Source organism: Perca fluviatilis, chromosome 20, assembly GCF_010015445.1.
Source record: "Perca fluviatilis chromosome 20, GENO_Pfluv_1.0, whole genome shotgun sequence".
Lineage (NCBI taxonomy): Eukaryota > Metazoa > Chordata > Actinopteri > Perciformes > Percidae > Perca > Perca fluviatilis.
Genome location: NC_053131.1, coordinates 10,207,549 through 10,232,443, shown reverse-complemented (window position 1 = coordinate 10,232,443; position 24,895 = coordinate 10,207,549). Strand labels below are relative to the sequence as shown.

General features: G+C 41.5%; 1 protein-coding gene across 3 annotated transcripts in view; it reads left to right on the top strand.

Moving 5' to 3' along the window:
* Positions 1-24,895, top strand: part of zfyve26 (zinc finger, FYVE domain containing 26) — a 39,655-nt gene that overhangs the window by 1,037 nt on the left and 13,723 nt on the right. The window contains exons 2-28 of one of the 3 annotated variants that reach the window (XM_039786869.1): positions 1,740-2,027; positions 2,181-2,256; positions 3,225-3,311; positions 3,661-3,810; positions 4,144-4,465; positions 7,032-7,156; positions 7,347-7,511; positions 7,624-7,712; positions 7,821-7,972; positions 8,067-8,270; positions 8,853-9,464; positions 10,616-10,786; positions 11,054-11,199; positions 11,416-11,659; positions 12,379-12,642; positions 12,845-12,964; positions 13,154-13,324; positions 13,892-14,125; positions 14,576-14,681; positions 17,239-18,074; positions 18,632-18,831; positions 20,359-20,463; positions 21,293-21,415; positions 21,677-21,853; positions 23,761-24,010; positions 24,340-24,435; positions 24,705-24,892. In XM_039786869.1, coding sequence (XP_039642803.1) covers positions 1,837-2,027; positions 2,181-2,256; positions 3,225-3,311; positions 3,661-3,810; positions 4,144-4,465; positions 7,032-7,156; positions 7,347-7,511; positions 7,624-7,712; positions 7,821-7,972; positions 8,067-8,270; positions 8,853-9,464; positions 10,616-10,786; positions 11,054-11,199; positions 11,416-11,659; positions 12,379-12,642; positions 12,845-12,964; positions 13,154-13,324; positions 13,892-14,125; positions 14,576-14,681; positions 17,239-18,074; positions 18,632-18,831; positions 20,359-20,463; positions 21,293-21,415; positions 21,677-21,853; positions 23,761-24,010; positions 24,340-24,435; positions 24,705-24,892 — 5,604 coding nt within the window. In that variant the 5' untranslated portion in view covers positions 1,740-1,836. Of the gene's footprint in view, positions 1-1,739; positions 2,028-2,180; positions 2,257-3,224; positions 3,312-3,657; positions 3,811-4,143; positions 4,466-7,031; positions 7,157-7,346; positions 7,512-7,623; positions 7,713-7,820; positions 7,973-8,066; positions 8,271-8,852; positions 9,465-10,615; positions 10,787-11,053; positions 11,200-11,415; positions 11,660-12,378; positions 12,643-12,844; positions 12,965-13,153; positions 13,325-13,891; positions 14,126-14,575; positions 14,682-17,238; positions 18,075-18,631; positions 18,832-20,358; positions 20,464-21,292; positions 21,416-21,676; positions 21,854-23,760; positions 24,011-24,339; positions 24,436-24,704; positions 24,893-24,895 lie in introns of all 3 variants that reach the window. The other 2 variants (XM_039786870.1, XM_039786868.1) reach the window with 2 other exon arrangements.

Below are 24,895 nucleotides of genomic sequence, written 5' to 3'. Positions count from 1 at the left end.
TTTGTGATATCGGCTAATATCATATTGTTGTCCAAAGAATTATTAACAAAAAACTACTACCTGCAGGAATCTAAAAGTTGTTTAAAATGAGAGGAAAACAATATTTGAGAGTAATATGCATGATTAAGAAAGAAAGGGGTAAAGAAAGCATTGCATTTCTGTTAATTACAGTATATAATAATAAATTGTATCAAACAAATGTTGCATTGTTTCCCACTGTTCTGTTGGGAGTAGTTTTTGTGCGCGTCTTTTATCCAAAGTTGTTTGTACTAGTGCAGTGCCTGTTCAAAATGTGCCTGTTTGGAACGGGCTGATTGCTTGGCCTGTGGTATTGCAGCTTGAAGCTTTCTCCAGAACCCCAAATGACTTCGAGAAGGACCCCAAAGCACTTAGCAACCACACTGTAGGCCCTATGGCCTACTACTGATTTACTTTGTACTCCTACTTCAATTCAATTTTATTTATAGTATCAAATCATAACACGAGTTATCTCGAGACACTTTACAGATAGAGTAGGTCTAGACCACACTCTATCTATACATTTACCTGGCAGAATTTACTCACCGAAATGGCTCAGAGGCCAGTCTTAGTAGGTTTTTTTTATTACTGTATTGTCTTGATGGATCTATTTAATATATGTATGGATGTGATGATCCAAGGGACCACAATGGAAATAAGCCCCAAGGCTTTGTGTTATCCTGAAATTGTTTTTTTTTTAATGCAAAGCTGTATCATATCTTATAACGAAAGGGTCAAATAAAATAAATCAATCAAATAGCACAATTAACATGTGGAGTAATCACAGACATTTGCCTCATGGACTAATGGCGGTGCTCCACCCAATCTGGCCCGTAATAAGAACAATCCGCAAATATCTCCATTAATCAACCACCAGAACCGTGTGTGTGTGTGTGTGTGTGTGTGTGTGTGTGTGTGTGTGTGTGTGTGTGTGTGTGTAAGGCAATGCAAAAAGTTTTTCTTTACCTACATTTTTGTGTTGCCTTTTTCGTCAACGATATTGCATGTTGATATCGCCACAGTCAGTGTCTTGGATTTAATTCACATGGGTAATTTGCCGACGGTAATGTTATTAGTGTTATAAGTTAGCAGCACACTTGAACAACGGGACCCAGGGTGAGCATAGAGGGTGAGTCTGAGTGAGAAGGAAGAAGTGGTGAACCTACAGCTTACGGCAACTTAATACAATATGTAGTAGTGAATATAATAATATAGGCTAATGGTGAATTTATGCTGGGCTTTTATTGTGAAGAGTAGAAATTGGTTTTAATTGAGTTTCCTCTTAGCGAAATGCTAAATATGGACCTTTATTGTGAAGGGTAGGCACGGAAGAGCCAGCGTTATGGCAGCGCTTTTTTGCCTGAACCTTTTTTCTGCGGTCTTTCAGTTTTATTCACAGTTTGATATCCAACGCTGCCCAAACTTCTCAGAATTCCAAACAAGTTCATTGGGTACCCAGGCAACCAAGTGTGAAGTAGATTGGACTCACAGTTCATGAGCTATTTCAAAGACATGCACACACACACACACACACACACACACACACACACACACACAGAGGCTTCCCGATTTATTAGACAGATGACTATTTGCAGACAGAAATACTTTTATTCCACAAAAATATTTCATTGTATTTATATTGACTTTACAATTAACATAATATGTGCATTTCTTTGTTTTGTGAAACCATAAACTCAGAATGCTTTTTCTTTCTGTTTCAGGTGAAGAAAGTTCAAGCGTTGTCCTTGGCTTTCTGGAAGGAAAGGTGCGTCTCCAGTTGTGACAGCTGAGCGGAGGAGTGTCCCAGTGGAAGTGGCCATGCATCCCTTCGGCTGTGAGGCTGACACCTCCCTTCAGGAGCTGTTTGAGTACTTCAAGAGGTGCCTGCAGCACGGAGAGTGGGAGCTGGCCAATGCCTGTGTGCCGCAGCTGGTTAACTCAACGGGAGGACTTTCAGAAAACCTACGAGACATAATCAAAGCTATTGTCTGCCATCCTTACAACTTAAAGTGAGTCATGCAGCTGCCTGTTCACGAGACATGTTTTTTGTAAATTGAAATGTAATGCACTATGGGGTACATTATGTCTGCAAAAAATGATCTTGAGCGTTATATTAGTGTGTTATTTGTGCTATTGATTTACTGACGGTGTTTATTTTGCAGATGGGAGTCTGTTGGCAGTCCACACAAACTCGCTTGGTTTTGGCTTCAGGTTTTGGAGAAATGGACAGAAGAGCAGGTAACACTATAAAGAATCAAGTAGTGCAGCTCTGCTTATTGTACTTATTTAAGTTACTCTGAAACGACATGTTTAGTCACGTCATCCTCAAGCCAGGGCTGTAGTCCACCTTTGTCAAGACCAGGACTAGTCCAGACTGAGTCAAGACCGAGTCCAAAGAGGTCAAGACAGAGACAAAAAAATAATAATCCAATGTTGATGCCTGTTCTGGATGGAGAACAAGCGTGCTTCATCAGTGGTTTTGTTATGAGGGAGGAAGTTACTTAGTTTAAAACTAGAGCTGGGCAATATATCGATATTACATCAATATTGTGATATGAGATTAGATATCGTCTTAGATTTTGGATATCGTAATATCGTAATATGGCATAATTGTTCTCTTTTCCTGGTTTTAAAGGCTGCATTACCGTAAAGTGATGTCCTTTTCTGAACTTACCAGACTGTTGTAACTGTTCTATTATCTGCCTTTACCCACTTAGACATTATATCCACATTACTGATGATTATTTATCTAAAATCTCATTGTGTAACTATTTTGTGAAAGCACCGATAGTCAACACTACAATATCGTCGCGGTATCGATATTGAGGTATTTGGTATTTGATTTTCTCCATATCGCCTAGCCCTATTAAAAAAGCATATATTCGTGGACTCGGTCGAGACCAACTAGAATATCTGACGAGTCCAATAGCCAAGTCCGAGTGCAAAAGTCAACAAGTCCAAGTTCAGTCCGAGACAATAGAAAAATGTCTCTAGTCTGGACTCTATATACTCTATATGTTGGTATTTGAGACCATCTCTGTTTGTGTTTCCTTAGAGAAGAGGTTTTGGTCAAATCTTTGTTAGAACCAGAAAGTGTCCTTTCACAAAGCAGACAGCGTTGTGTTTAAAAATGGGGTGAAAAGGCATCTGAAACCCCATCAGCAGTGGGACATGATAACTATACTCTGGTTTACTGTCCACTTCAGGTTCCTCCCAACACCAGGAGAGAGCTGGAGTTCCTGCTGCTCCTGGAAGAACTGGGCTCAGAGGGCTTACCAGAGACTGCTCTAAAGGTTATTTTTATTTTATTATTTTACAACCGTCTGCTGTAATGATGTATATAGGGCTGAACGATTTTACAACAGGTCAGGTTACGGTAGCGCGCCAATTTGATGCTTCCTATGCAGACTGCTTTATTCTTGCGTGTCACGTGACCGGAGCACACTTTGCGGTTAAAAAAAATCTTATTTTTACATATACCGATATAATTGCAAATGCAATTGATCGTTCAGCCCTGACGATGGAGTGAAAATTAGATAGGAAAGCATTTGACCTTTTTAATTAGATTAAGACCCAATGTACTAAGATTCACTTGATTTTACACGTTGTGACTATAGACTGAGATGAATTATCTTTCAGCAGGAGTTGCACCAGGCCTTCTTGGACACACAGTCTGAGCAAAAGGCCCCGGAGGGTTCAAGAGCAACAGATGCTGCCGTCGAGTCTTGCCTGCGAACCTTGTTGGAGAAAAAGAAGCCCAGACTCGCCCAGTCTTTAGCACATTTCTTACAGGTAGAGTCAAACATATTCTAACTATAAAGTAACGCACAATAATTACAAACTATATAAAGCACCATATAAAAATGTGAAATAGAAATGTATTTACATGTGTGTACATGAATTAAAAAACTACAACTGATGGCTATGTATGTTTTAAAAAAAAAAAAAAAAACGTAACACATGACATTATGTACCTTGTTCTGGGTGATTTCAATACAAATATATACTATTGTTTTCTGTTAAAGCTATTTTTAACATCATATCTGCAAATCCTTAAAGCTCAGCTATAAACAAACATTTGAGCGCATGCATGGATAGAACACCAACATGCTCCATCTCCTACAGGACCTCACTCTGCAGCACACATTCATCCAACACCTGGTGAAGGAACTGGGGAAGCCGGAGAGTAGGCCGGCGAAGGTGGAGAAGTGGGTGGAGGAGATCTACGCCGTGTTGTCTGTGATGCCACAGAGCTCTGGCAGAAGCGGCGGGCAGCTGGAGGCGCTGTGTGAGGCTCTGTGGGCAGCCAGAGACGGGCCCCTGAAAGAGGAGAGGATCCTGAGCTCGTTGCTTCGCCCTCGGTGTGATGCTCTCATCTCGGTTTACTGTTCCACCGCTTTGAGACTTCAGAGGGATCAGCTGCTAAGGAGCGCGCCTGATACACAAGGTAGTAGGGCTGGGCAATATATCGATGTTATATCGATATAGTGATATGAGACTAGATATTGTCTCCGATTTTGGATATTGTAATATGGTACGTGTTGTCTTTTCCTGGTTTTAAAGGTCCCATGGCATGAAAATGTCACTTTATGAGTTTTTTTTTAACATTAATATGAGTTCCCCCAGCCTGCCTATGGTCCCCCAGTGGCTAGAAATGGCGATAGGTGTAAACCGAGCCCTGGGTATCCTGCTCTGCCTTTGAGAAAATGAAAGCTCAGATGGGCCGTTTTGGAATCTTCTCTTTATGATGTCATAATGGGAAAGGTTACCTCCCCTTTCTCTGCTTTACCCGCCCAGAGAATTTGGCCCACCCATGAGAGAGAGACATCATGGCTTTCAAACGAGCAAACTCTCGCATTGCCAGACCTTCCACCACAGCGCTGCGGAGGAGGGTCTGGCTAGTCCACACAGCATTCCGGGATGGGAGAAAAATGTGCCCTGGTTTATTGCCATTTCTTTAAACCAATCACAATCGTCTTAGTGCTATGCGCTGGCAGGAGCAACGGTGCCACTGCAGAATAGCCTCGGGAAAGAACTTGTATTGGTGGAACAAAAGTTGTTTTGGGGCGGCCTCTAGCTCACCCAGTAAGAGCGTGCTCCCCATGTAGGCTGAGAATTCGAATCCGACCTGGCGCCCTTTGCTGCGTGTCATCTCCCATCTCTCTCTTACCTTTCCTGTCTATCCGCTGTCACTCTGAAATAAAGGGAAAAAGGCCCCAAAAAATAATCTTAAAATTTTTTTAAGTCGTTCAACAGAAAACTCTGATTGGACAGATAGTCTAAGGGGACTCTTACAGACGATATGTATCGATGCTTTCATATTTCATCGATAATATCGGATTGTGGCTCATTGAATCAATTTATCGATCCAGATCGATGTATCATTACACCCCGACAAGGTGGACTGAGTGTGTTCAGCTCTGATATTGAGAAGTCCGTTTAAAACGTTTAGCTTACTCTGATATTAAAGCTCTCTCTTCTTTGACTCTTAAATTCATCGATAAAAGTTAAACCGTATTTGATGTTGAGAAATCTACTGGGATCATCAGGATTTGTCCCAAACTTAAACTAAAGCACATATTTTATTGTGAATGTATGATGTGGCCCTTTAAGCTAGCTCCATGCTAATTAGTTTGACCAGACTGCTTTGTGAAACAGCCGTATGTTCCTATAAATCGGTTCCTCCTCTGAGCTGTTTTAGCGGTCATGTTGTCTTTTATGACCTGAGGTTTTAGTCTTTCTTTATTTCAGTTATAAAGAACAAACGTTGGCTTAACCTCTTTTCCTCTTTCAATCACACTTCGGCTTCTGTGGCTGTGAACACTTGGCAGTTTTTACTTCCTACTCGTGTCATGAAAACAGCAGTTTTGTTAGCATCTGCATAAAGTTTCTTTCGTTTTCTAAAGATCTGTTTTGACCTGATTTCAAGTTTATATTTGCTGTCAATTTGGCATTATACCAATAGTGGTGATTGATGGGTGGTTTATGGTTTAGCCTATGTAGACAGTGGTGAAGGCATTAGGCTAATTCTTATTCCTCTGTGTATTTTACTAATAACCAAGCCTATGCTAAGGAAAAATGTAAAGAAGAACAAGACACACAATGCAATGTTCAACAAGGGTTAACCCCTAAATACCTCCCACAATATCTTATTTACAAAGTCTCTGTACGGAAACACTGGGAATGTTTTTGCTGAAATACTTTTGCATTACTTTATGAATTCACTCACATAACCCTTTTAGATTTACATTACTTGCAACACTTTTTAAATTCCTTTGCAATACTAGAAATTCATTTTAAAATAATAGTATACTAGTTGTTTTGAATAATAATAATAATAATGATGATGATGATGATGATGATGATGATAATAATAATAATGATAATAATGATAATAAACTTTATTTATATACAGTGGTGCTCATAAGTTTATGAACCCATGCTAAAGTAGACTAAAAAGAGGAATAAAAAAATCATCTTTTGGAAATTGATCTTAATGCCTTCATTAAAAAATAATTAGTAAAAATCCGACCTTTTAAGGACACCAATTTTCTTTGTGAATGAATAATGTATCGTAAATAAATAAATGTTCTTCCTTAAAATAAAGGGGGCATAAAAATAAAAATCTGCCTGCCTTTTATGGGAATTTAACATAGGGGTGTACTTACTTATGACCCCTGAATTTTAAGGAAGAACATTTAATTATTTACCATACATTATATATTAAAAAAGAAAATTGTTGTCCTTAAAGGTTGGATTTTTTTTTAAATTTTTTTAATTAAGGCATTAAGATCAATTTCCAAAAGATGATTTTTTTATTCCTCTTTTTAGTCAACTTTAGCACGGGTTCATAATCTTATGAGCACCACTGTAGCACCTTGTATAAAGAGAGTGTCGCTCAAAGTGCTTTACAACAAAGTGGAGAGACCACAAAACAAACAAGATCACATTAAGACAGTAAAAGTCAACCTTATCAACTTATTTCCTCTATTTTTTTTATACCCCCTTCTTAGTGGACCTTCCTGAAGCAGAGAAACTTGCCCTGAGTTTATGTTGCCACAAGGATCGTCCATCCATTTGGAAGACCATTTATTTTGAGTGCCTTAGTAGTGGAAAGCACTTCCTTGAGCAGGTCTTGGTAAGTAGAATACTCGTTTTGTAACCAGATTTCAATTCCCATTAGACGCAATAGAGCGCACACAGTCTTCTTTCAGTAGTACCACGACTCTGTAGTTTTCATAATTAGTACTGGATCCTGAAGTTAATTTGGTTAGCAACCGCATGTGATGAGATTCAATAATGTAAATAGGATTGGTTCCTTTCTGTAGGTTACTGCACTTGACCTGATTAAACACGAGGAGTTTTCTCCGCTGAAAGACTTACTGAAGTCGGAGTTCCAGCCTTTATCTCGCCTGCTGTTGCTCCTGGGATGGATTCAGTGTCGCAGTCTGAGTTCGGCTCAAACGCTGCTCAGCATCCTGCACCGAGAGCAGGTCAGAGCTGAAATCATTCACCTGTCCAGACATCCACATATACCTCCACCTCTACGGCTGGTTTACAGCTGTTAAGTGTCATTTGCTGAGACAGTCTTTACCTTCTTCTTAGGGGCCAGCCAATGACTCTGTTCTGCAGGAGTTTTCCAATCTGTTGTCCTCTCAGCTTGGAATACTTAAGTGGTGTAAAAACAACAATCCGTAAGCATCTGGTTTTGTTTTTTTAAGTTTGACTGGTATCTAACTCCATTTTATTTATGTATTTTTTTTTTTAATAAAATTTACTTTTTTGTGATTGTTTGTGTGCAGTGGGATTTCCATGGAGGCATTGCTGGCACAGCTTCACACTCTGGACAATCACTCTGCCCTCTATATTTTGCATTCCCTGACTCCTTTGGCTCGGTTTGAGGAGCGCAAGATACTAGATCTGCTGCAGCAACTGCCAAATTCACCAGGAACAGGTCAGCAGCTTCATCTCTGTTGTTGTTTCTCTATTGGAGTCCAAAACATTTGCAGTTCATTGCCAAGAGAGTAATGTACATTTTCCCCCTGCAGAAGACACTGAGGTCGTCAGTAATCTCAGTTCTGGTGTGCAGAGGAACATAGTATTGTTCCAGGGGTTCTGTGCCATGAAGTACGCCATCTATGCTCTCTGTGTAAACGCACATAAACACTCAAATTGTACCGAGTGTGAGTCCATGCAGCACCAGCCGTCTGAAGCAGAAATGGACCAAAACCAAACCTCGACTTCCTCAGAAGGTGAGAAAGCTGTCTTTCTTTTTCTGCGGTGACGTTTTAGTTTGATGACTGATGATAGAAAAGTTTCCTGTCTGCTCATTTTAGCTGATTATAATCTCCGGGCTTGCGTAACAAGTAGACATTTGTGTCATGGGTAACCTGTAGTTGGTAGTGTTAAATCATACTACTGACTGAAAAAAGCAAAGCAGTAGAATATGTTGAAAAATAATCTAGAAATGGGTAAGCCAAATATAGGTAATTGCCTTGGTCATTCTTTTTGTTTCTAAACTTCAATAATCATCTCTTGATAACAAAGACCTTTTTCTTTTTTTACCCAGTTTTTTGTGCTTTATTTTCCACAGGTCACACCAAATAGTTCACATGTCAAGAGACACAAAATCAAAATGGATGGAAGCACCTACACACAAATTAAAATAGAGCTTTTGTTTAAAAGTTTCAATAATCACTTTTCCTACATAACTTCTTGCTTGTGCTTTAATACTACGACAAGAATCGTTCATTGTTTGAAGCTGGTTTTTCTTTTCTTATATAGTTCTAAATAATACCTCGGCTTTGATCTTCTCTGTATGTTGTGTTTTCCAGGTTGCCATTTTCTGTTCCAGAACTATCTGTCAGAGTGTCAGCTCTATCTGGAGGCCGTGCCTGCCATGTTCCGCCTGGAGCTTCTGGAGAACATCTTCTCCCTTCTCTTCCTGTCCACCACGGACTTTTCCCAGCCGATCCAAAAAGACATGAACTTGAACCAGAGCACGGGGAATGCCACTCAGTCAGAATTTCTATCCGATACAAGAAACACAAATGTAGAATTGGGAAGCAAAGCAAAGACTGATGAGACGGAGTACATCAGGAAAGAGAACCATAAGCTGCGTTCAAGTTCACTAACGGCAGCCCACCGTGGTCACCTGGACCTGGGACACTTTATCCAGGGCTGCAGGGGGTTTCTAGCCGACGTGACGGCCATGGAAGGTTTTTTGAAGCTGTTGAAAGAAGGGTTGGAGGGCATGTGTGTGGTGGGCCAGCAGGAGGGACAGGAGGGGGGAAGAGCGCTGCCTCGAGAGACCGAAGCGGCAGAGAACCTCGGCTGCTCAGTGACGGCTGAAACGTTCGGGGCTCGCCTGCAGAGGTTGTCCAAGCGCACGGCAGAGGCTCAGTGGAGGCTGCAGATCATCACCAGCAATCAGGGCACTGGAAGTGGTGAGATGGACGGGATATTTCTCTTTAGCTTTTACTCTTAAGTTTTTTGATTTACTATTTCTGCATGCATGACATGGTCTCGCATTGGGTCTGGCTAGTCCACACAGCATTACGGGATGGTAGAAAAACGTGCTCTGGTTTATTGCCATTTCTTTAAACCAATCACAATCGTCTTGGGCGCAGCTGAGCGCCGTACGCAAAAGAGGAATAAAAAAAAAAATCATCTTTTGGAAATTGATCTTAATTTAAAAAAATTAGGAAAAATCCAACCTTTTAAGGACACAAATGTTCTTTGTGAATGAATAATGTATCGTAAATAAATAAATGTTCTTCCTTAAAATACAGGGGGCATAAGTATAGACACCCATATGTTAAATTCCCATAGAGGCAGGCAGATTTTTTATTTTTAAAGGCCAACCCTAACCCTATTTCATGGATCCAGGATACTATGCATCCTGATAAAGTTCCCTTGGCCTTTGGAATTAAAATGGCCCCACATCATCACATACCCTTCACCATACCTAGAGATTGGCATGGTTTTATTTCAGTTAGCCTAATAGCTGGTTTGATTTGCATTGAGAGATGATCTTATGGAAAGTACCCCATGCCAATCTCTAGGTATGTTGTTCACTTATGCTTAGCACTGTAAAAACATACGTGAAACATTACTCAACACATTTAAAACATACATTAAACATTACATTCGACATGAGACATATATTACCGAGTGAGTCAAACTTACACCAATATGTGTCCATGAATCTAAGCTTACACTGATTACCCTTAATATAGTAGTCCTAAAACAAGAAAAACAAAAAATTCCCAATTGCATGGCATCCTATATATAGGATACTCCCAAGATGTTTTTTTTTTTTATTTGCTTTTTAAACATTAATCTCTGTGTTAATTAAGTCAATAACAGTGGTAAAGAATTCCCTGTTTTCATCGTCCTATATACTTCTGTGCATTTTAGGAACTAAGTGTTTGACTTGGGGAGTAAAAACCGGCCTTCTGTCGCCTGTCTGGTGGCATATGTATATGACATTAAATTGTTTGAATTGAGTGTGCGTTTCTTCTTATGTTTGCATGAGGGGTGGATTGAGTTCAGATGGCATTTTGGCATTCATTCTTGATGGTAAATCCACTTGCAGGTTCAGAAAGTCCTCTCCAGCGGTCAGCTGTCGGCTGTCCTGTCACTTCGCTGGGAAGCAGCAAGAGCTCCAGCCTGAGGAGAAGGAAGAGACCAGGGAGACATGCTATACAGAGACAAACCTCCGTGGATAAACACAATGGAGAAGTTAGCACCAGCACCAGCACGTCAGGTAAGGTATAACAACAACAATGGCCTGTCCTTCATTAGATTTGGTCTGTTCAAATCATATTAAATCAGATCAATCTTTTGGTTTTCCACCAATGAAATGGTGTCTTACAGAATGAACAGGAGATCATAAATAATTTTATTATGAAGTGGAAATTTCACTTGTAAAAAAAACTGTCAGGGTCTGGCTTTTTTGTCTTTGAGGGGAATTCAAAGTTGTTCGTTTTTAAGCCCTATATTATTTTTTTCTGGGCATTTGTCCTTTTGTCAGATGGTGGAGGAGGGACAGGCTGTGTGGAACTAGAGGTCTGTCCGTGCGGAGGTCCCCACAGCTGGCTAGTCCCCGCCATGCTGTCCCCTCCAGAGTCTCTACTCCTGTCCTGCATCCGCCGAGGGAACTTCATGGAGGCACATCAGGTCTGTGTGGCAAGCTGGACTTTTTTTTTGCAAAAACCCATTTGTTTTTTACCAACTTCAAAGTTAATTTTCCTCATTTTGATACTTAATACTACTACAAACAATACTGTTGCTACTACTAATAGTTACCCCTACTGTTGTGTTTACTACCAATATTATTAATACTACAACTACTTCTAATTAGGATTGTGCATGTATTTCTTGGCTTCTCTGCAGGTGTCTCTGGTGTTTGATCTGGAGGCATCTGCCTGTTGTGGGGAGCTGGTTTTCATGGAGCGCTACAAAGAAGTCCTGGTGGAGTTGGGACAGGTGGAGCAGAAGATGGAGAACCAGTCTATGTCTTCATCCTCATCCTCCTCCGAGGGTTTGGGGACAGCGGCTGTGGCCGCCGCAGGGAGGAGTCGGCTGGGCAGCAGCGGGCGATTAACCCTGCAGGCCATCGGAAGTGCTGCTGCTGCAGGTTCAGCGTCTCTTTTCCTACTCAGGATTTTATGTTGCTTTTAATTCTTAATTTAAGTAATTAAAATGCATGTATAACCACCTGACTGAGCCCTTTTCAAACATAGCCTCGTCCTCCTTCAAGTGCACTTTCAGCCTTGGTATACTTGCTTGCAGGTCTATTTTTTTTAGAGCACTTTTAGCAGAATGTCTTTGAACAATGTCCAAAGAATAGATGTAAAGCTGCTGTACTGTATGCAGCTGTGGAATAGACATGTAGGCAAGGAGAGCAAGTTGAGTTCCTTACATAAATTTACTTTATTTTTCTCACTCTTTAAAACATTCAACATCATGAGTCTACAGAAAAAAAGCTCTTGATTGACTCTGAGGGACTGAATATATTCAAATTCAAATGGGCTGTGCTGGGAATATCATATTGTAACTTTGTATACACATGTAGTCATCCAGTGGAATAAAATATACCACTAAGCTACACAAATCATAAATGCAAATGTTATTGTTTATGTTTTATCTTGATATCCAGGTGTCAGGACACATCTGTTACATTGGCCTTCACTGCTTTGATCCCTTTGTGTTTACCTGTGATGTGGGGAAGCACTTTAAGATTATTGAACTGTTGTTTTTAAAGTAAAGATTAACTTATTTTCATGTGCTGTACTTTTTCAATGTTTTTATTGCCACATAACATGTACAGTAGATAACTCGGGGTCTTCCCTGCAGGTGTGGCTTTCTACTCCATCTCGGACATAGCAGACCGTCTCCTCAGCACCCCCGCTCACCCGATGCCCTCACTGGAGGACGGCTACTGGCTGAGCCGCTGCACGTCAGACCCCTCTGGCCTCCTCTACACACTGCTGGCGGAGCTCAGCCCGGCAGCCATGGCTGCCTTCGACCTGGCCTGCTGCCACTGTCAGCTCTGGAAGACGTCCCGACAGCTGCTGGACACCGCAGAGCGCAGACTCAACAGCAGCCTGGAGGCTCAAGGTATGCAGCCTGAATTTTAGGGTCTTTCTCTGAAGAATTTTTAGCAATGTTGATGACTGGTTGTCGATGGTGCGGGTTACAGAACAGATTTATTTGAACATGGAGAGTTAACGAGACCAACTACAATTTCATGTGTTTATTAGCAGCTTTGCACAGGTAGTTATTTTGGTTTTCATCTTCATTCCCTGTCCTATCTCCCCAGGAGTAAGAGTTGACTCTAAGGTTCCCCATTCTGAGGGGATCTGTGGATTCCCTATGGTATTACAGCAGATCAACAAGATCCTGAATCATTCTGCTACTAATAAGAGCTCTGTCAAAACAGGTGAATACAAATACTCCAAAATGTGTATTTACATGGACATTAACGTGCCATTTGGCTGCTCCAATAATGGAAATTGCCAATTGCACAATGATCTGCAAACAAAATGACTTTTTCACCAGAGACTTTATATAAAAAATGAAGCAAATGTACGGAATCGTTTTTTGGTTACGGATCCACTCTTGTTCATAGAAGCTGTCGGGGAAGACCAAGTCTTCGCCAGCCCATTTGGTTGCTGCATCCAGGAAGTGCTCCTGTGTTGCTACCCAGCACTGAGCGAAGAGTGCATGGCTGCTCGGCTCAGTCTCGGTCAACGTTTGGAGACCACCCTGCACATCCTGAGCACTGCAACAGATGGCACAGGTCGGCACAGGAACCATCAATTTGCAATTAATGCAATAAAGTTAGCATTGACTTTGTCTTGGTAGATAAATGTTGAACTACACAGTAAACCTCACCGGTCCAAGTATTTTCACTCACATGTCTTGGAGCTCTGTTGTAAGTTTCCCAGGAATGTGTGAGACTGTTTTCCACGTCTTGTGTAATGTCAGATACGATTTGGATAACTTGCAAAATGTGTTGCAGGATTAATGCCCTATATTGTTTTTAGCATTCTATGTGAACATTAGAATGTTCTGTATGTTTTGTGTTACCTCTCGTTCAGGGCTGTGCAACTACACTTCCTAATGAGCACAAAAACTGAATAATCAAATGTTTGTCTTTTGTTCTGAATTTAATTAAATTTTTATGTTCAAATGGGAAAAGTATTAAGGGTCACAGTTCTAGGTGTTGTCACTGTTGATTTTATTTAACTTTTTCACTCTCTTTTAAGTTCAACAATTGCAACATCTTTCCCGAAAGACTGAGTAATCGTGTTAAGTAATCGCGATTTCAATATTGACCAAAATAATGGCGATTATGATTTGACAGAGGGCAGTGTGGGCAGCGCTCTTCTGGCCCAGTTGGTTGAACAGTCCAGTCTGAAGCAGTCGGAGCTGGACGCTCACCCTGTGCGCTCCAGCATGAAGCAGCTGCTGCGTTCTCTGGATCAGCTTTGCCCCTTCGAGCCAGACGGAGATCTTGCCAGACCAGATTATGTGCGCAGTTTCCTCGACTACGTCAACACACTAGCGTCTGTGTTAGTGCGCAGCCTTGGATCGGAAGGTAAAATTATTTTGTCATTTAGGTTGTTCATGCTTTCTGTGTCCTCTTGGGAAAGGGATGCTGATCTGGAAACAGAAGTATCAGTCTTCAGATTCTTCTGCCTTATGCAGCAGCTTCTAACAATAGCTCTTTAAAAGTTAAAGTAGTTTAAGTGCATAGTGCTTTTGTAGTGTTTTATTAAAAAATCTTGCTGCTTTCAGACCTCACCATCTCATCTTAGTCACCGTCTCAGTTAACACTTTTTCCCCCTATTAACACTTTTTTCCTCCCCTACCTTCATTATGGTACTGGGGATCAAATCAGAAGGCACTTGGTGATAAGCTCACTTTTATACCAAACTAAAGCCAATTCTACCTAAATAGTGACTATACCAGGCAGGGCCCAACAGTGACTCTTCTTCTTCTTATACCTGGGTTTGTTCTGATTTGCCTCTCTTGCTGTTTCTCTTAGACCAGAGCAGTGAAGTGAAGCTTGGGAATCCACTACTGGTGTTGCTTCAAGCCCCATTTCAGCTTCTCTCCCACCTGCTGTTTGACAGGCAGGTGTCTCCTGACAGGTACGCACACAGTCAATGTGAATATACATAAGTTTACATAAGCCTGCAGTTTGCATGCTATGTTATTCCTCACCTTGTTACACACAGCTGCCTAAACTGCAGCTAAAATGTGTGCCTCACAGCTGGTGTACTGTGGAGAAGGTGGTTAACGTGAATGAAACTGAAATCCAAATCTGTCATATTGTTTTATTTATATACATGGCTTAACTGTGAGAGACGCATAACATTTTTCTGCAAGCTTTTCAGAAATGCTAATTGGGTTATCAGGTCACACCTGTGCTAGTTGACCATAACAGTGAAGGGAATTTGTGATCCTATAACTTAGTAAGTCTATGACATTGCATTCTGCAAGTTGCTTAGTAATGAGGTGGGAAGAGGTAGAAGATGCCACACAGTAGAGGCTTTATATTTAGGGGCAGCACAGTGGAGGAATGCTGCAGGTTTCAGCTTTAATATTACCCTTGGATCGATGCGAAACCATCCATTAATGGTAGTATGAAAGAGGTCCAAGGTATCTTTATTATCCCTGGAGGGCAATTTGGTTTCCAGCCAACGGTAATACATAAACCACAAGCACAACCGATAAATAAAAAGCACAACAAAATAATGACTATGCTGATAGCAGCAGGAATAAATGCACTCTTGAACCTATTTGTTCTGTATCGCGGCTAGGGTTGGGTATCGTTTGGTTTTTTTTTGGTTCCGGTGCTAAATCGATACTTTTAAAACGGTTCCGGTGCCTAAATCGGTACTTTTCAATAAAGTAAAAAAAAAAAATAAGAAAAAAATAAGGGTAGTAAACAACAGTTAGTGACTTGTTTATTGCTAAGGACATGGTCAAAATTAAAGATTTAATAATAATGTAATAACTATAACAATAACAATAAGTTATTTCACCAGTAAATTGCTGTTGAACCCCAGATGGGAAAAGGGTATTTTACTGTGAATGCACCACGAGGCTACCTGTTTTAAGTGAATGCACCGTCTGTGTTGTTTAATTCCGACAACTGCAGCTGCAAGTGAACGCACCGTCTGTGTTGTTTAATTCCGACAACTGCAGCTGCAAGTGAACGCACTGTCTGTGTTGTTTCATTCCGACCATATAAACATACTGTATATCTATGAATTGCGACAACGGCAGCTGCTGCGCTGCAGAGCAGACTGTTACATCCCGCTGTTGAAGTCCTCCACAGTGAAATTAGGCTACAGTCACACTTTACACTGTTTAACGTTAGCTGTCAGCATTTTACCGGTGTTTAATCCAGCTGCTAGCTAAAGGTAGGCTATCGTTACATGCTGTCAGGTGTAGTGTAAAGTCAAGCACCGAAATGAGGCACCGAAATTTTCGTTCTTATTCGGTCTCGTTACTACCGTTTACGTCGGCACCGGTTCCCTATTGGCACCGAGTTTCGGTACCCAACCCTAATCGCGGCAGATTGTATCTGCGCCCTGATGGTAGCAGAATAAATTGGCACGGCTCGGATCAGCCAAGATGGATTTAGCTTTCCTTAAGAATCTGTCCTGATACAGGTCAGGGAGGTTGTTCAGTGGCGTTACGGCGATTTTGCTCCACACCTTTGCAAAACCTTGCAGGCGGTTTTTCCTCTTTGACAGAAAGTGAGCCGTGCCAACAGATAGAAGAAGAGGAGGAACAGATTCAATAAAACAGGAATAAAACATTTTTATAAAAGCAGTGTCGACATTAAAACTGCGAAGGAGGGGATATACAGGGCTTCCCCCAGAAAAGTAGTTTAGCCCGATGGCAAGTGTCTTTTTTTTTTTTCGACGAGGGCCCGGCTGGGGCCAGTCACAGACTGATGGCAGTATTAATGTAGAGCCCAATAGTTTCTGTGATATCCATAAATCTTAGACGGAATCGCAATGTTGAGAATTAAAAAAAGCTATAAGACAGATTCCATAGGGCCCTACATCAAGTCAGAGCTAAAAGCTAACTGGAGATTTGAACACATGACTACGTTTCCAACCGAGCCGCCCCACTGTAACTGTAGTTTAATAAACGTCTTAAAAATACAGAAAAAAAATAATTTCCAGTGGCTTAGGCCTAGTGGTAGCCTGGTTGACACCAGACCCACTCTGTTACAACTGAAGCTATTTTTTTCTGTATTTTTTTTTTGACGTTTATTAAACTACAGTTACAGTGGGGGTTCATTGACAGTTAATTTCCAAAGGGGCGTCACCAACGGACGCCACTCAAATGCCTCTGGGTGCAATTGGATAGTCCTTCGACCAATCGGACCAACGATCCGGTGACGTAGCGGCTACAGCGGCATCAACGGGTTCGGTGCATGGATGTATTAAGAGAACCGTCATGTTGAATGTAAAGAAAAAGCTGCTTGCCGTCGCTGCGCTATCGTCATCGTGTAAAGCCCGCCTCAACGGTTGTGATTGGTGCCTTGATTTGGAAAAATTGGAAATGGGCTTGAACCTTGGCCAGGCTGACTTGCAGAGCAAATCTCAAATTTGCCGGAAGTTCGTCAGGGTTTTGAGTGCTGTGTGAAGTCAACAGCTTACTTTACTATTTCATCTTTTATCTCAGAGTGCTGTCCTTGCTGCAGCAGGAAGGTCTGCGACTGAGCGTGCAGCAGGTGATTGTCCAGCGCTGCTGTGAGTCTCTGCCTGCGTGGAGCTCCCGTCCAGGTGATGACAGAGACTCCAATCAGGCCAAGAAAGACGACGGAGCGTTCGGTGTTGCCAGTCTGTCCGTCCTGCTCCAACAGCATGCTCAGGAGCACATGCCCGCTCTGGGAATCGCAGAGCCTCAGTCTGATGCGAGCTCGGAGTCGGAGGCCTCGGTGGAGGAGCGCTCACCGACACCCACTATCCTCTCCACCTCGCCACCATCTCATTCATCCTCCTCCTCCTCAAGCTCTTTCCTCCTCACACCATCGGCCCTGTCTTTCCTAAAGTCTCGCTCCCCTTTACTGGCCACACTGGCGTGTCTGAGTGCCTGCAAAGGAGAAACTGCCCGGACGCAATCCTCCGGGTGGTCTGGCTATTTCCGAAGCAGCCGTAAAGAGGCAGTCCTAGATGGGGAGCAGATTTCTCGTGAAGCAGATAACCTCCTGAAGGAGTTCCCTATTCTCCGGGATTACCTTCACACCATGGCTGAACCACTGCTGGGCACCCTGTTAAGTGAGGGCGAGGAAGGTTCTGCTGGACTAGGGTCGGTTATTTGTGGGAAACCCCTCGTCAGCCTGCTGCTGTCTGGGCCTCAAGAAGACGTAGCCCAGGCTGTGGCTACTGAGGCCTTCCAGAAGGCTCTTTCCTCCAGAGACCTGGGCCGAGCCCTCAGTCTGCTGGAGCTGTATGGGCAAGGCTGCAGCCAGGAGGGGGCGCTAAGAGACCGCCTGCTTGCCTGTGCTGCCTTAGAAGGTAAGAAATGATGGTAAATGCATTTTAACAAAAGGCAGGGATGCTTTGGTGACATTTGGTATAAAAGATTTAAGATCCAACCTAATAAATACTGATGTGACATTATTAATATTTTTTGACAACTGTTGCCCAGCTACATGTACATGCTGCAGCTACATGTAGCTATTTTGTTGATCAACAGTAAATTAATTGACAAAAATGCCAAACATTTACATGTACAGTAAATTGATGTGATGGGCATTTTTCGCAAAAAAGAAGGGAGCCATTGAATGCAGAAAAGTGAGAAAGCTACTGCCAGAGGGAAGAGCACCAAGCTTGAAATGTGTTGCAACACAAATCAGCTGCCAGTGTTCCCTGCATTTGTGAACTTATCGATTAGACTACTATTTTATTTGAACTTTTTAACATTAACAGCTCCTCTCCCTCTTTTTTGCTTTTGTGATTACTGATCTATTTCTAAAGCCTTCTTCCAATGTTTTTTTTTTTTTTGTAGATTCCTGGATGTTAAATGCAGATATTACTTTACAGTTGTCTATCTTTTTCTTTTTTATGTTCAGATGGAGATGAAGGTATAGGTCCGCTGTTCCGCGTACAGGATGCTAACCTGCGAGCCCGTGTTGCCCTGCAGGCTCTGGAGCGCTGGCCTCTGTCCGCCTGCCTGGAGCTGCTCGAGTTCTGCCTCAACGACCCGAGCACAGAGACCTCGCTGAGAACAGACTTAGAGCTCAAGAATAAAGAACTGGACCTCTATCGCTGGGTAATTTATAGAGCTGATTTCAGACTAAGTTACTTATTTTTAATCACCAGGGAAATTGATATATCATCCTACAGCCAAGTGGTCATGCAAGCATTCAAACCTAGTAGATACATGTACATAGAGCTGTTATAACAACAGAAATCTATTGGAAAATTTCTGATACAGGAGACAAAATCCTCTATTCCAGACTCAAACACTTGTACAGCACAAAAATGATATAAACAGATTTGAAAGCACACTAATTTCATAAATCACATTAATTTCATGATTTAAAAAGTTACTTACATTTCATAAATAAGTAACCTAAATTACAAACCAGCTTTACAATTGTACATGACATCCAATATATAAATGTATCCAAGCTATTGTTGAAAGAGGTTTTTCACTGAAGGGGACTTCACAACTCGTTCCATGCTTTTACCGCACAAGTGTAAAGAAAATAGTTTCTCTTTTCAGACAAGCATGTTCTGGGGTATAGCTTTAAAGAATTCCCTCTTAAATCGTACCAAAAATGAAAGAGAGGTTCAACAGTTGCTAAGTTAATAAACCTCAACATGTCTCCTCTGTATCTTCTGTATACATTAGTCGGTAAACGTAATTTTCTCAATCTCTCTTCATATGACATATGTTTGATTCCTGGGATTAATTTAGTAGTTTTTCTCTGAACTTTAATTTATATGGAAACCAGACTGAGCTTCAAGATGGGAGAGTAATTGTTGATATCAAAACTGAGAAATATAAGCCTTTCGGTGTATTCAGGCTTACAGTGAGCCTGTGTTCCTGTCAGTACTGGCCAATACCAGTTTTGGCTGCCGTGTCATTTTGCTCCTGGGTGAACTTTTGTACATCTTAGTCATGCCAAACTATGTCAGTCTGGTGTTGACATACAGTACAGGCCAAAAGTTTGGACACACCTTCTCATTCAATGTGTTTCCTTTTTATTTTCATGACTATTTACATTGTAGATTCTCACTGAAGGCATCCAAACTATGAATGAACACATATGGAATTATGTACTTAATAAAAAAGTGTGAAATAACTGAAAACATGTCTTATATTTTAGATTCTTCAAAGTAACCACCCTTTGCTTTTTTTGATAACTCTGCAAACCCTTGGTGTTCTCTCAATGAGCTTCATGAGGTAGTCACCTGAAATGGTTTTCACTTCACAGGTGTGCTTTGTCAGGGTTAGTTAGTGGAATTTTTTCCCTTATTAATAAAAAAGCAAAGAGTGGCTACTTTGAAGAATCTAAAATATAAGACATGTTTTCAGTTATTTCACACTTTTTTGTTAAGTACATAATTCCATATGTGTTCATTCATAGTTTTGATGCCTTCAGTGAGAATCTAAAATGTAAATAGTCATAAAAAAAATAAAAGGAAACTCATTGAATGAGAAGGTGTGTCCAAACTTTTGGCCTGTACTGTAGTTATGCATCACTACACACGACATTCTTCAGTGACGTAATTCGACTTTCGACGATATTGTGACGTGTATACAAAGTGTCTTATTCTTCTCTTGTCACAGATGTTGAATTTACAGCCTCCGTTGCCATGGGCTACTTGGCAGGAACTGAGAATGGAGTCCAAGACAAACTCCGAGTCCATGTTATCTATGATGGTGGAGGCAAAAGTAGGTGTTTAAGGTTCTTTATTTGTCATGTGCACAACACTAACAGAAGTAGTCGTTAGCAATGAAATTCTTAGGCCGCACAAGTAAAACCAAATCTGAATCTGTAAAAAGAGTAGTGAAAGTAAAGACATAGGGCTAAATATAAACCAATGAAATATGTATGAAGTAATATAATTATTTAATCAATTTGTGTAGACAGTATTATAAATGAATAAGACTGGATGTAAAAAGGAATTTAGTAATGTATATATGCATAATGAGAAGTGTGTGTGTGTGTGTGTGTGTGTGTGTGTGTGTGTGTGTGTGTGTGTGTGTGTGTGTGTGTGTGTGTGTGTGTGTGTGTGTGTGTGTGTGTGTGTGTGTGTGTGTGTGTATTTATACTGTATATACAGAGGTGTAAACAGTTCTTGCGAGAAGCAAGATGTTTGCGAGAGCTTGTAGATTTTTAACCAGCTCTCATGTGTTTTTTTTCTTTTTCTTTCGGTGACTTCGAATTCACCTCACGTGTGTAAATATTTTATATTACACACATGTGTAAGTGCTCACATCAAGTCATCAAGCTCTCGCATATTTACCTCCATATAAATAAGATGTCAAACAAGAACAAACAACTTAACACACCTTAATCTCTAAAACAGACATTTGTTTATTCATATAATATCACATGACAAACAATGCATTGTAGTAATGCCAATGCTCTCTTTAAGCAAAAGCTCAGAACGTCACTTATTTGTGGACGTGCCAATAAATTCCATGTAACAGAGCTACAGTGTGTCGACCCTTTTCTTTATGTTTTAAATGTATAATGTGATTCCTCTTTTCTTTGCAGGAGTTTGCTCTTTGTACACAGTGGGTTGAGCTCTATCCTGTATCTGACCAGCTGAGACTGCAGCTACAGACTGAGCATTTGCTTCATCTGCTGGAGAAGGGACAGACAGATGAGGCTTTCCAGGTCAAGATCTAGATTGAAATCCATTGTAGGCTGTATAAAACAGGTGTCAGGGATCACCAAATTATTCCTGACTTCTAACTTAACAGGCATATGCTAACTGTATACCCTGTTAAATGTGTAGTGCCCTTAGGAGAGAAAGCATTACAAATTTCACATTTAAACACACATTTCCCCTCTTTAACTGTGATTTTTTTACAATTATTGCTGTGAAAGTTTCTCTCTTTTTGTCAATTTCCTTCACCCCTTACTTATTTTTTCCAGTTACTGGAAGGCCTCACAGATTTTGTGGTCGGCCTAGACGTTTGTGAGCGCGCTCTGGACCGCCGCCCCGGATTGGCTGCCTGTCACTTCCTGGCTGACTACCTCACCCTGCATTTCCAGAGGCAGGTGTCTCCAGCGCGTCGGCGTCACATCCACGCCCTCCATCTGGGCTCTAAGGTTTGTGAATTTTCGCTGATGTCATCTTTGAATAGTATTAAGTAGTAATATCTTTTAGATTTATATTTATCTTTTAGAGCAGCGCTCTGTACTGTATGTGCTGTAACATAAATGTAAAAAACCCCATCCTTTTAAACAAGACGGCTATACCAAATGGTAGAACTTGAATATCATTAAACTATTAGTACTCAATTTGAATCTATCTGATTTAAATTTGGTTGGGAATTGTGTTTCCTTAAACATTTTTAAGTAGTATTTTATCCACAGAAGTTCATTTAAAGGACAATATGTAATGTATGTTCATATTGTTAGTCAGTCATTTCCCTTAAAGGGTCAAAATAAGTTCCGTTCTTGCCCAATCCTGTAGGCGTTGAGGAACCCTATGTTTTTGCAACTTTTCAATTCTGAAAATGTTTAATAATTGCACATGACAGGATGAGCTCTTCCAGTATTCAGTAAATTACAAGATGAGTCCTGCATCATATTTGTGTTTTATATAGTGGTGTAGGTATTGAGACTATTTTAACTATCAAGGAATATAATTATTGTTAGCTATGAATGGATCTGGTCAAGCATGTTGGTTTTATACAATGTAAAGCTTTGCTGAATATCAGGGCTCCAGACTAACTTTTTGCCTTGGTTGCACTGGTGCACCTAACTTTTTTTTATTTAGGTGCACCAACACAAAATTTAGGTGCACCCAAATTTCTCCTCACGTCGCCATTAGCGCTGAATGGCGATACACGATATATAGCTCTGTATTTTTTTACAAAGTGGGCTAAATGTTCAGTTTTAAGTCAAAGCCACTTTTCACAAGCTCTTTTATTAAAACAGATTGTTGTTAAAATAAAATGCAAAGAAACAGTTTCCTTTACCAGTTTGAAAATATACAGCTGCAACACATGTAAATGAAAGTTATCTGAAATAAATAGCCTAGGATATATTAAAATCTCTCTCTCTCGCTCTCGCTCTCTCTCTCGCTCTCTCTCGCTCTCTCTTGCTCTCTCTCTCTCTGAGAAAGCTCCTTCACTTGTTCTCAACAACAATAACAGACTGATTAAAAGAGAACGAGGACGCCCGGATAGCTCAGTTGGTAAATATAGAGGTTCGACTCCGACCTGTGGCCCTTTGCTGCATGTCATTCCCCCCCCTCTCTCTCCCCTTTCATGGCTTCAGCTTTCCTATCAAAATAAAGGCCGAAATCTTAAAAAAAAAAAAAAAAACAGACCGAAAGACATAGGGAGACAGAGGGAGAGAGCGATGGACTGAAGCGTATGCTACTCAGAGAGTGACTGCTGACTCATTATGAATGGGTCCAGCACGGGTCGAAGGCGCTTTGGCGGGTCAGCGGCGTTACACACGTCTTGTGTAGGCTATGAAATGTCTGTATCGTCACTGCGCTGCATTTTTATGAACTACTGGTCCAGCAGGCTCCGTCTCACATGCTATTACTCAACGAACTGAAGTTAGTTGCATTTAATAACTTCTAATGTGTTTTTCGCCGTGGCGGCCGCAATAACTGAGAGTTACCAGCGGAAACACTGGTACCAATACAGGTTTCCCTCTCATACTTAACAATATACAGCTGTGTTAATAACAACTAAAACTGTAGACAAATGTCAGCAGTTTGGACCGGCGGCGGGGAGCCGTGTGTGTGTGAATGGAGGCGGGGCTGCGCGGAGGAGAGATCCAAACGCAGGAGGAATGGGTCATGTAACGCAACATAAAACCATATCGATATAAAAGACATCGCTTCGTTCGTGGAGAGGCAGCGGATGCGAGGACGTTAGGTGCACCGGTGCGACCTAGGAAAAACTCTTAGTCGCACCCTTACAAATTTGGTTGCACTCTAGAGCCCTGAATATGCTCCATCCATATCTTAGGTTATGTGTGTTTTTATTCTCCAGGTGTTGCTGACTTTGCCCCCAGCGGCCAGGCAGGAGTATTTCCCTCTGCTGTCGGAGCCGCTGCTGATGCTCGAGCAGCTGTTGATGAACCTCAAGGTGGACTGGGTAGACGTGGCGGTGCGAACCCTGCGGAGCCTCCTGGTTGGTCAGGAGGCCGGCTTCGGTACCGAGGACATCGATAAGCTTCTGGCAGACTACGCCTGCAAGGCTCTCGACTTCCCCTGCGCCCCCAGAGAGAGATCTCGATCTGGTCAGTGCACATTGTATAGTGACAAATGGCCAACACATGCAGAAAAACGTGGGTAGGGCTGAACGAAGTGTGTCTGGTTTTTAAAAAGTTAGCCCGAACACTGGAACATATACAGTCCTGACACATAACTGAGACAAACTCATACAAATATACACACACTGAGAAGGACTTTGTTGCCCTCTCGTTCCCTTTGGTACCATAAGGTAGGGTGTTTGGATGTGCTTGTGCTTAAAGAAAGACAGTATAGTACAATTTTTAAGCTCATATTTTAGCACAGCCAATGACCACAGCAACTTGTGCCTAAATATTTGACTGATTTTCTCTTTCAGACTCTGTCATCAGCCTCCAGGACGCGCTGATGCAGTGTCCTGCTCAAGACAGCAGCTCCGCATCCAGTCGAATCGAATCTCCAACATCCTCCACAGGTGAGACATTTGCACTTGTTTAACAGAAATAATATGATACGCATATTGATCCTCCGTACAAAAATGTCCCTGAACGCAGAGTCAGCATCACAACAGCACTGCTGGAGTTTATGTGTTCTCACCCAAGGAAATATAAATATTCATGTAAAGAAATGCAAATTAAGTTCTTTTTTTTTTTGGTGGTGTGTGATTGATTAATTGATGGTTCCTGGTTTGAAATGTGTGTTGTTCTTGCTTTTTCTGATTGTGTGACACATTGTTTGTTACAGGCAGCACCCCTACACACATCCCGTCCTCTAACAGCACGGACAGGGAGAGGGATCGAAGCTCCGCAGGGAGAAAACGCCGCTCGTCCGCCAAGTTTCAGCCTCCAGACCAACCCCCAGCCCGCAAAGACTGGGTCCCCGACACCAAGCAGGACATTTGCATGGTCTGCCAGCGTGAGAGGTTCACCATGGTG